The 11,759-nt window shown below is 44.9% G+C and overlaps 1 protein-coding gene across 1 annotated transcript; it reads right to left on the bottom strand.

The window, feature by feature from the left end:
* Window positions 1-1,662: 1,662 nt before the first annotated feature.
* On the bottom strand, window positions 1,663-6,590 carry LOC149284992 (uncharacterized). The gene is made up of 2 exons (XM_089495917.1): window positions 6,560-6,590; window positions 1,663-2,686 (listed from the first exon to the last, which is right to left on the bottom strand). The coding sequence occupies exons 1-2, from the start codon at window positions 6,588-6,590 to the stop codon at window positions 1,701-1,703; spliced, it is 1,017 nt and encodes a 338-aa protein (XP_089352043.1). The 3' UTR covers window positions 1,663-1,700.
* Window positions 6,591-11,759: the final 5,169 nt, after the last annotated feature.

The raw sequence follows: 11,759 nt of genomic DNA, 5'->3' as shown, positions 1-11,759 counted from the left end.
CTTTAAGCAATGATCTTCTTATAACATGATGGTTAAAAGTATTATCATCTTTTGGTTTTGTATACCACATATATGCATGTATACCAAGATTCAGGTTAGCTTTTTCTATATTCAATAAATTATTGTTTTCTAATTTGAATCATTCTTCTAGTCATTTGAGACAAGCTGCATAATAATACAGCTTAAAGTTTGGTAAGTTACATCCCCCCTTGAAGCAAAGATCATTTACTAAGGCAACCATAACAGTTTCGACTCCGTATCCCATCATGAAGCCAGTTTGAAATGGGTCCAGATAATCTGTCTCATCCAAGACCACTTGGAGATGAAGAGCAACTATCCTCAAAATTATGTTGGTTAGAAATTGAAGACGGGAGACCAGTCTGTAATTGTTCATCTCCAAGGGATCTAGGGAGGGCTTTTCCATAAACGGCCGTAACACTGCTTCTTTTAAGCATGATGGAAAATAGCCCTAACTAAGAGATGTATCTATGATATATTTCAGGTGATATAAAAAGGGCAAGGGTTGGGAGGGCAAGTTCTCCTCTTCACACTTACAAGGAGCTTGTCCACTTCCTCAGTACTCAGATTCAAACTGATACAGTATGATCTTACTCATGGACACCTCACTTATAGCCTCCGCAATAATGCTGACGTCCAATTTGGCTCTTATCTGAGAGACATTATCTGTGAAATAGTCATTTAAAGCATCATAGTTAGTTATGGAAGGCTCTAATAATGGGTTCCGGGGGGAAGGTGCCTGAAACAGGTCCCAAATCCCCCCCCCCCCCGACTTCAGCAGTCCCTTTATGCTTCTCTTCCCTTGGCACTTTCATTCCTTTCAGATGCCCCAAAGACCCCTTCTCAGCATGCGCAGGGATCGTAAGGCCTTTGCTGCTGCCGCTGCTTATTCCACTGGCGGCCTTTGGAAGAAGGGAAGGACTACGGCCTTTTTTCCTTCCTTCCAGAATGGAGACCAAGCTGCGGAGCTGGACTCAGGAGGGAAAGGCTGGGAAGGCTCTGCTTTCTACATAAAGCTCTGTCTCTCTGAGTATATATGTATGTTTGCCTCTGTTTTTATGGCTGGGAATGGAGCTGAGGGCTGAGGAGAGAAGAAAGGGTACATTTTGTGCAAATGCAGAATTTCTGTACACCAATGAGTCCAGTGTATTGAAACAACACAAACTTTATTTCAAACACATCATCAGAAATTCAGTGTTTAAGTCAGAGCTGCCCTCCCCAAACCAAACATTAAAACCCCAAAACCTAAAACATCACACTCGTCCAAACCTGGCCCCCACCTCCAATTCCCACAGTCTATGTCCCACAGATAACAAGGCCCCCTTTTCCATTCCCACAAACTAGCCCTTTCTGTTAATACCTGTCCCCAACTTTCTTCAGCCAACATCGAACAAATTCCAAATGCTATCATTCCCATAACTGTTCTAACCAGCTGCAGCCAATCCCACCCCTCTGTTTAACTAACCTATTCCACCACCATGATCCCCACTCAAATTTATAAACAAAAGCAATCATCTATAATAAAGGCAATTAAAACCTCAAAATAACAAAATATAATTGAAAAACATAAACAGGCATATGGACACACAAACCTAACACACGAAATCACAAGGGCTTTTTCTTATCACCAAGAGATTTAAAATACATTCTTTGTTTTGCTTCTTGATAAATATAATGTTAGTTCATTTCTGGAATTTGTGTGGCTTCTCTCCTGTGTGGACTCTCTGATGTGCCAATAGGTATGACTTGGAAGAAAAACATTTCCAACAACGCTGGCATTTGTATGGCTTCTCTCCTGTGTGGACTCTCTGATGTGCCAATAGGTTTGACTTTGAAGAAAAACATTTCCCACAATGCTGGCATATGTTTGGGTTCTCTCCTGTGTGGACTCTCTGATGTGCCAATAGATATGACTTGGAAGAAAGACATTTCCCACAATGCTGGCATTTGTTTGGGTTCTCTCCTGTGTGGACTCTCTGATGTGCCAATAGAGATGACTTGGACGAAAAACATTTCTCACAATGATGGCATTTGTTTGGGTTCTCTCCTGTGTGGACTCTCTGATGTGCCAATAGGTATGACTTGGACGAAAAACATTTCCCACAATGCTGGCATTTGTATGGCTTCTCTCCTGTGTGGATTCTCTGATGTGCCAATAGGTATGACTTGGAAGAAAAACATTTCCCACAATCCTGGCATTTGTTTGGGTTCTCTCCTGTGTGGACTCTCTGATGTGCCAATAGGTATGACTTGGAAGAAAAACATTTCCAACAACGCTGGCATTTGTATGGCTTCTCTCCTGTGTGGACTCTCTGATGTGCCAATAGGTTTGACTTGGAAGAAAAACATTTCCCACAATCCTGGCATTTGTTTGGGTTCTCTCCTGTGTGGACTCTCTGATGTGCCAATAGGTATGACTTGGAAGAAAAACATTTCCCACAATCCTGGCATTTGTTTCGGTTTTCTCCTGTGTGGACTCTCTGATGTGCCAATAGGTATGACTTGGAAGAAAAACATTTCCCACAATGCTGGCATTTGTATGGCTTCTCTCCTGTGTGGACTCTCTGATGTGCCAATAGGTCTGACTTTGAAGAAAAACATTTCCCACAATGCTGGCATTTATGTGGCTTCTTTCTTGTGTGGACTCTCTCATGGCTGACAAATTCTTCTGTAAAGGAGGACAATGACAGACAAGACTGAATCTCAGTGTTAAGAGAGGAAAGTGTTGCCCCAAGATTTAGCCCCACGTTCATCCCTCCCTATTTGAGATTAAATTAATAATGTTGGTGTGAGTGAACTGAGCATGACCCTGTTCTGGATGCCCCAAATCCATATAATGACTGTATCCTTACTCAGAGCTACCAAAGAAGAAATTGAAGGGGAACTGTCATGAGAAAATCAGTAGAAGCAGATAGTCAGACAGTTGAAAAATATTCCAATAAATATATGTAAAAATACTTTGATTGAAAAGTGGCATCATTTCCTGTGAGACTGCCATAGAGTCTTGAGTCAGAGCACATGGCATGATGCAAGCTAACTGCAGAGGATGCTTCATGCTGTGTGGCACCAGGAGATTACTCACAACCAATACAGTATACAGCTCACATGTGGATTGATGTGGGTTGGAGTTGTGTGTACAAGAGATTGTGAAGTTGATGGAAGTCAGAGAGGAGAGCTGGTACATATTTGTTTTCTATTGCAAGTCAAGCTAAAGAACCACCAAGGACTTGGAGGAAATCAACTGTGGCTGTGAGTTATTTTTAAGTGTGGAAAGTGGTTAATGCATTGCCAATGCCTATATCTGGAGATTTGCTACTGTACTCTGCTATGTTATTATTGAACTCTGGGAGTGTCGGCTTCAGACTGTGCTATACATTGGCTTTGAATGGGACCAGAATTCAGAGCCAAGAAGGACCTGAGAGCCGGTGTGATAATCCTTTTTGGCTGAAGTATTTCCACCAAGCACCCATTTAATTTAATTCAGTTTCAGACAATTCTTTCCCCACCCAGGAAACATCCTAAAGCAATTTAAACCTTTTTGAATGCTCAGTTTCTGCCCCCAAGCAACAATTTCAGTATAAATATCAGCCCCAACTGGCTATTCTTCAGCATCAGTCCAGTTGCAGACTTACACTCCGTTGGTTTACATTGCTAAACACCTCACTACACTCACCAGCCTCACTTGCTATAGCAGTTACTGACTTCTCTCCCCATTCTGGACCCACAGCAATTGGAATCAAGATCCATCTAGGTAATGTATTACCATTAGCAAAGCCTTACACTATTCACCACTCCCACCTTTGTTACCTAGTTCTTGCATGTAGTGCGTGAACACCTATATGTGTATATGTGTGTGTGCGTGCATGTATTTTGCTTTCCCCCTAAATAAAACACAAAAGCCTATTTGAAACGCCTCTGGAGTTCTGTGTGCTTCTGGGCCTGGTATAGTTGGGATGAATCCCGAGGTCACTGTTGCCTCAATCTCTCCTTTGAGCTAAGTATGAAATTCCCCTAAAAGCATAGCACTTGTGGGTGTCCTCCCCAGACTCCAGCATTTCGAGTGACAAAGGGCCTCTGGAATCAACCACAGAGCTAAGAAAGCTCAGGTTGGAAAAGAAACATTAGAGAAAGAGGAATTTTTGTGATACCCTTTCCTCTCTTCATAGACATTGCTCATAATTGCTAAATGGAACCCTCAATATGTATGAAAACAAGGGCCTGATTTCAAGTTCATTTCCTAAATTCAGTGTTCTACATGGGGCTACCTTTGTACCAAGTTTGGAAGCTTCAGTGAGTTGAAAACGTGGCAGCCAGATTGGTCACCTGAACATCTAGGTCAGACCATATAACACCAGTATCCCTACATTGGCTGCCAATTAGCTTCCGGGCGCAATACCAAGCATTGCTTATTACCTTTAAAGCCCTACATGGCTTGGGCCTGAGCTACTTGAGGGAAGGCCTCTCCCTACACTATCCGCCCCTCACTCTCAGAACATCTGGGAAGAATCTATTAGATTACCCAAAGGTCAGGCTAAGAACAACTTCTCACAGAGCATACACAGCCATGGCCCCCAAGTTATGGAGCAACTTGCCGGAGGAGATCCATCTTAACACCACCTTGGATGCTTTCAAGAAAGACGGATCCCTTCCGGCAGGCTTACCCAGCTGACCTCTTGTAAAGAACTTAAGGAAAAATCCCACTTCTGATCACAACTGTGCATTTTAAATGATGTTTTTATTTGTCCCAAATTGAGTTTTAAGCGTTTTGTTGTTTTACTGTGTGTAAATTGGATGCTATTGTTGTTTTGTGGCTATTTTACGGTTGTAATACCGCCTCGCTCCATTGAGAGAGGCGGGTAAATACAAATAAAACTTATTATTATTATCAGTATAATCTGTGAGGTTGGTGGCTGCCTCCCAATCCTCATGGCCCCTCTCCTGGTCCTTCCCAGAGGTCCCTTTCTCTCCGCACAGAGCTAGGCGATCCTGGCTTTGCTCCTGCCTCCCCCTCCTGGCTCCCATAGGCCTAGAATCATAGAGATGGAAGAGACTACAAGGGCTATCCAGTCCAACCCCATTCTGCCATGTAGGAATCAAAGCATCCCTGAAAGATGGCCATCCAGCCTCTGTTTGAAGATCTGTAAGAAAGGAGACTCCACCTAAATCTCAGAGGGAGTTTGTTCCATTGTCGAACAGACCTTACTGTCAGGAAGTTCCTTCTAATGTTGAAGTGGAATCTCTTTTACTGCATTTTGCATCCGTTGTTCAGTGTTCTAGTCTCTGGAGCAGCAGAAAACAAGCTTGACATTCCTTCAAATATTTAAACAGGGCTATCATATAACCTCTTAACCTTCTCTTCTCCAGGCTAAACATCCCTAGTTACCCAAGTCGTTCCTCATAGTTTCCAAATCCTGCACCATTTTAGTCGCCCTCCTTTGGACATGCTCCAGTTTCTCCACATCCTTTTTGAATTGTGGTGCCCAGAACTGGACACAATATTCCAGGTGAGGCCTGACCAAAGCAGAATACCATGGCACTATTACTTCCCTTGATCCTGACACTATACTTCTATTGATGCAACCTAAAATCGCATTGGCCTTGTTAGCTGCCACATCACACTGTTGACGCATGTTCAACTTGTGGTTTACTTGGACTCCTAGATCCCTTTCACACGTAGTTTCATTCAGCCAGGTGTCCCCCATCCTATATCTGTGCATTTCATCTCCCTCTTAAGCCTGATCCCCTTCCCTTTCTCCCTCCGCTCTCCAACCTTCCTTCTTGCCCATCTGCACTGCTTCAGTATTTCACCTTCACCATCTCTTTCCTGCCTTTCTGTTTTTCACATTCGCTCTTTCTCTCTATCACAGACACACACCAACAGAGTGTGATGCATAAAAGGGACACTTTGAGGCTCATTTGTTGAGAAAGGCAGGATAATCCATATGCAAATTACTCATTGGGAAAGGCAAAGCAAGGGGGCTGGGTCCTGGACTTCTGTTTTGGTGAGGATCAAGCACCAGGGAGCAGTATTGAGACATCTCTAAGACAGGGATGGGCTACTGTTGGGGATTGGGGGTGTCACATTGGCCCCCTGGGGATCTCAGGGGCAACTGCACATTGTATTGCCTTAAAATAGGAATAAAGTTTTGTGCCTCAGTATCCCATTGCATCCCTTTGGGGAAGTGAAGCAGAACCTCAAAAGGCTGGAAGAGGGCCAAAAAAGGAAACATACTCAGAGATGTGCTACCATTTCAATGAGAAATGCATTACTGGTAATCTCCATGCTGTCTTCCTACAAAATCCTAGCATTGGTGAGATATCTGGGGGCGGAACTTAGTTTCAGAATTAAAAAGTCCTTTGCTTCCACCAAAAGGTTTATTGAGAAACTCAGGCAGAAGGGTCCATTAATAAGTCTAAGCTGTCTCTGAAGTGTCTAAACCTTTTCCCTCCGTCATTAACTACCTTCACACTCCTCCCTTTTCCTCCCCTTCAGCCCCTAACCAGCCTGGCTGCCAAGGTACCGCTTGCCTTCTTCTTTCACCGTTCACATACGACTCTCCCCCTGGGGGCATGTCTTCCACCCCAAACTCACAAACCAGTCAGCTAAGAGCCTCCACAACTGCTTCCTTTCCCCAAGCCATTCTAGGCCCCATTATACTTACCAACTACTTAAAACTACTAGCATTTATACTACTAACAACCCCCCCTAAACCCTAATACCATTCTGGATGAACCACAGAACCTGCTTCTGACAATTGGCAGTTTACAATACAGTATTTAGAATCCTTATAAAGTGGAGAGCAATAGTGCCTCACTAAACTACTAATTCAAATATTCTACAGGATGTTGCTATCACAATTAAACTGCGCTTCAAAGGGATCTAGGACTCCTAGTAGACCACTAGTTGAACTTGGACCAACAGTGTGATGCGGCAGCTAAAAAGGCCAATGTGATTCTAGGTTGCATCAATACGAGTATAGTTTCTAGATCAAGGTAAGTAATAGTGAAGCTCTATTCAGCTTTGGTCAGGGTTTACTTGGAATAATCCTGTGTCCAGTTCTGGCCTCCGAAATTCAAAAAGGATGTTGACAGGTTGGAACATGCCCAGAGGAGGGCAACCAAAATGGTGAAGGATCTGGAAACCATCAAGCCCTATGAGGAGCGGCTTAGAGAGCTGGGTATGTTTACCCTGGAGAAAAGAAAATTAACAGCGGATATGATATCCATGTTTAAATGTTGGAAAGGGTTGTATTGAGGATGGAGCAAGCTTGCTATTTGCTGCTACAGAGAAAAAGAGACACCACAGTGGATGCAAACGACAGAGAAAGAGGTTCCACCTAAACATTAGGAGGAACTTTGGGACAGTAAGAGCTCTTCGACAGTGGAATATACTTCCTTAGAGTTTGGTGGAGTTCTCTTCTTTGGAGGTCTTTAAACCAAGGCTGGATGGTGCTTGGAATGTGTATTCCTGCATGGCAGAAATGGACTGAACTGGATGGCCCTTGTTGTCTATTCGAACTCTGTGATTCTATAATGCTAATGGATTCCGGTTCCTTACCCACAGAGGCCACATTCTGATAATTCTCCATCATTATATAATTGTACATAAGTCTCTGCTTCTTCGTCAACAGTTTCCATTCATCCTCAGTGAAATATACTGCCACATCCGCAAAGGTCACCTGCAACAGAAAATAGCCCTCATCCAGAGAGTGACTAAGCTAAAGGGGAGGAAAGCACACGGTGCATCCAAATAGTATTTGATCACTTTAGAATTCAGTCCAGGAAATAAACTTTAAATTCTGTCAGCAAAATAAAAGCTACTGCCTTTGAGATCCAGTTTGTCTCGAATCTTTTTAATATTAATACACAATATAATTTAGGCCATGGCTGGGATATTGATGATAGATTAGGATACTGACTATCCCAACACATACAGTACATTTACCCGACAATGAATTATGGTGCATTTAGACATTTCTTGACACATTTCAGAAGCAAACATCATTTTTAATAACAGTTCTGGGGAGCACTCTGGGCTTGAGGGCCATTGGGCCCACCCCATATTAAGATCCAGAGATGTTCTCCCATAGCCCCCAATATTTCACAGATTGTAAAAGCAAGACACATGTGGACAAGCAACCCAGAAGGCAGTAAACATGGCCAAAGTTGTTTATGAGGTAGATCACACAAGCTAGGAAGGGCACAGCAGTTTGCCTTTGCATCAGCCTCCTGGGAAGGGCCATATCCTGCCTCCTTCTTTCCTCTCCTCTCCCCACTTTGAGTTGGTGAGGTGCAAACTCAATTGCACTCAGGAACTGAAGAGAGCTGAGAACGGGAAAATTGGTAGGAGGAGAGGGCAACCGGGAAATTTTTAAAAGCCCCTGAAGTAGTGGGGTGACACAGGATTAAGCAGGACTTTCTCTGCCAAACTGGGACAGTATCGTATCTGCTTCCTTTCATAAACTGGCCCAGCAATGACACAGATGAAGCTAATAGGATAGTGACTCACCAAAGAGCTGTTGTACCTCGGCATACTCTTTCTGTTGGAGCCCAACTCCCTCCACTTGGCCTCTGTGTCAGCCATCCTGGTGGCCCTGCACTTGGTCACTTACAGCAAGAGAGGCCCCAAAGCCGGGTCCAAGGGGTCCGAGATTAAGTTCCTGAGAAAAGAGACCAGGGTTAGGATTGGCTTGGCAAGAAACACTGCAGCACTCAAAGACACAGAGAACAGCATCCTGCTGGTGACATACGCAGGTGACATATGCCTCCTTTGGGTCAATGCAGAGGTGGGCATCCCCTTCCTCCCATCTGGACGTAGCACAGATTCACTGCAGCTCTCATACACAACAGATACTCCATGCCTTCTTAGAGTGATGGGGGATTAAGGGATGAGGAATTGAAGAGGGCCCTGTAAATGTCCCATAGCTAGATGTGAAATGAGTGGCCATGGAGGGCAGAAGGTGACAATGCCTAGGAAGCTCCTCTGAGTCCCAGCCATAGGAATGAGTGGCAGGAGTTAGTCCAGGGGGTTGAGGGGGCCTCCTTTCGCAAAGGGGGAGGCAAGGACTGGTGGGACCCTCCCCAGCTAGGGCCCAAAGGGAGGGTCTCTTTCCCCACCTCTCTCTCCCAGCCCCCAAAGCCCAGCCTCCCCACTGGCCCTGAGTCCCCTGCCTCCCCTTCCTTAGAGCCTCACAGGCCCCTCCCTCCCTCCCTCCCTCCCTCCCTTCCTTCCCCCCAAAATGGAGGGTCAGAGGCACAAAGGGACACACAGTCCTCTTTTTGGCCCAAGGAACCTGGCCTCCTTCTCGCTCTGGAGCTTCAGAGAGAGAAAGAGGAACCTCTGTTCTGTTGGGGTGTGTGGAAAGATGCGCTGTGTCCACCACAACCACCTGCAGAGTTGAACCACATTGACAGGACGCCAGGGAGAAGGAATCTGCGGAGATGTCTGCAAAGGTATTCTGGTCAAGAAGGACATATTCCTTCACCACTGCAAACGGCCTTCAGCTCCAGGCTTGAGAAATAACTACAGAACAAGCCTTCACTCTTCACGAGGACTTTAACCTTCGTTTGCAATATTTACAATATATATATACACAGTGTATTGGACAACCGTCTCTAATACACACTATTTACACAACCAACAAAAATAACACAACCTGTGATGCAGCCACAGTAACACCATCCACAGAGAGGCAGTTGCTCTCACACACCAACTGTCTCACTCTGTCTCTCAGTGACAGTTAGGAAGGACAGTTGACAGTTGCATCAACATTGTGATGATGCACTGTTCGAATGCTGACACATATAACTGCCACTAGAGCTGTATATAACTTGCACAACAGCTCCACCTAGTGGCCACATCCATGTCATTTCCTGACATGTTCAACTGAGGCTTCAGAGAATGTTCCGGAACATAGATTCATAGAGTTGGAAGAGACCACAAGGGCCATCGAGTCCAACCCCTGCCATGCAGGAAATCTCAATCATAGCATTATTCCCCACATTCACAAGCAGCACAAAATGTCCACCAGAACACAAAATGGCTGACAGAAGCAAAAAAATCCACCGGGACACAAAATGGCCGCCAGGACACAAAATGGCTCCCTCTGCCTCACTGCTTGGCAGTTGGCAGTTTGAGGCCTTCAGAGAACTCAAAATGCAGGATGAAAGGGCCCCAAAGTCGGAAGGGACCCCAAACAGGATTTCCAAACATAACAACACCTAAAAATTAACCTGATGCTTCCATTGAAATAGAAACCTGATCCCTCTCCCTCATTACAATCAACAGTGAAAGATATTAATATTAATATTAAGAATGCCCATTGTCCACAACTCAGCTGAGGTCTTGACCGGTCAGGGAGGCCAGTCCAGCTGAGGGTGGCCTCCGTCCGTCCTCCTTTCCTTCTGCATTCCTTCTCTTTTCCCCAGCATCAGCCCCTTTCCCAAGAAGGCTGCATCCGCACTATAGAAATAAGGCACTTTGACACCGCTTTAACTGCTCGGTGCTATGGAATCCTGGGATTTTACCTTTGGGACACTTAGCCTTCTCTGCCAGAGAGCTCTGGTGCCACAATGAACTACAAATCCCAGGATCCCATAGGATGGAACCAGGAGAGTTAACACACTTTAGAACTGGATTATTTCTGCAGTGCACATACAGCCTGAGTCGGTTTCAAATGGGTAGAAGCACCTATGTCTTGTTTTTACCCTCCTAATAATGGTTTTCCTTTAAAAAAATAAGTAGTTTGTTTTTGTCTCTAATCCTTATTTTTGTTGTTCTTGTTTGCTTCTATGTTTGTTTGTTTCATTCTTGGTAATATGAGTTATTCTGGTCTGTCTCCTTCCTTCTTGTCTGAAAATCTATTAATAACGAAACTGGGGAGACTTTTAAAACCTCCCAAAGGAGCCACTTTTGGCCTTTTTGGGGGAGAAGCCTCCTCTTAGAAGCCAAAGCGTAATGTTTGTGAAGCAGAAGAATAAGGCTTGTATTAAAACTATCCTCCCCATTTCTGATCCCTTTTAAAACCCATGTTCCCCAGAAGGAGAAGAGCTGCATAAGAAAACCCTCTCAGAAAAGAGACACAAAAGACACCCAAAGAGACACACTTCCTTCCTTTTGGCCCTTGGAGCCTGGCCTCCTTCTCTCTCTGGAGCCTCAGGAGAGAAAGAGAAGCCTCTGTTCAACTGAGGCTCAGAGAAGGTTCCAGAACATTATTCCCCACAGTCACAAGCAGCACACAAAATGGCCTCTGGAACACAAAATGGCCACCTCTGCCTCAGCGCTTGGCAGTTGGAGGCCTTCAGGGAACCCAAAATGGAGGATGAAAGGGCCCCAAAGTCAGAATGGACCCCAAACAGGATTTCCAAACCTTGGCAACACCTGAAATGCCAAACTAAAAGTACATTCCCAGAGTTCCAGAACACTGAGCCATGGCAATTGCAGTGGTGCAAAACAGGAATGCCCAGGGAGGTGGCATTGATGATGATTAAGGGGTGGTGGCAGCCTGATAATATCATCATCACCATCACCATCACCATCACCACTTCCATTGCTCCAGTGTGAGAGCCACCATTAAAAGCATTAAAAACCCACTTGGGGATCCGATTCACACTCTCCCTCCTTCAGAGAGAGTGGCCCATGCCTGGAAGGCCTGCAGGGCCTCCTTCCTCCCCTCCATGGGGGCAGTGGCCAAAGCAAAGTAGACCCAAGCCAGGCCCAGCCAGCCCTCAGCACAGCAGTG

Source organism: Sceloporus occidentalis, unplaced genomic scaffold, assembly GCF_023333645.1.
Source record: "Sceloporus occidentalis isolate IW3139 unplaced genomic scaffold, rSceOcc1.0.p SCAF_86, whole genome shotgun sequence".
NCBI lineage: Eukaryota > Metazoa > Chordata > Lepidosauria > Squamata > Phrynosomatidae > Sceloporus > Sceloporus occidentalis.
The sequence above is the reverse complement of the archived record's forward strand: the minus strand, read 5'-3'. Positions and strand labels throughout refer to the sequence as shown.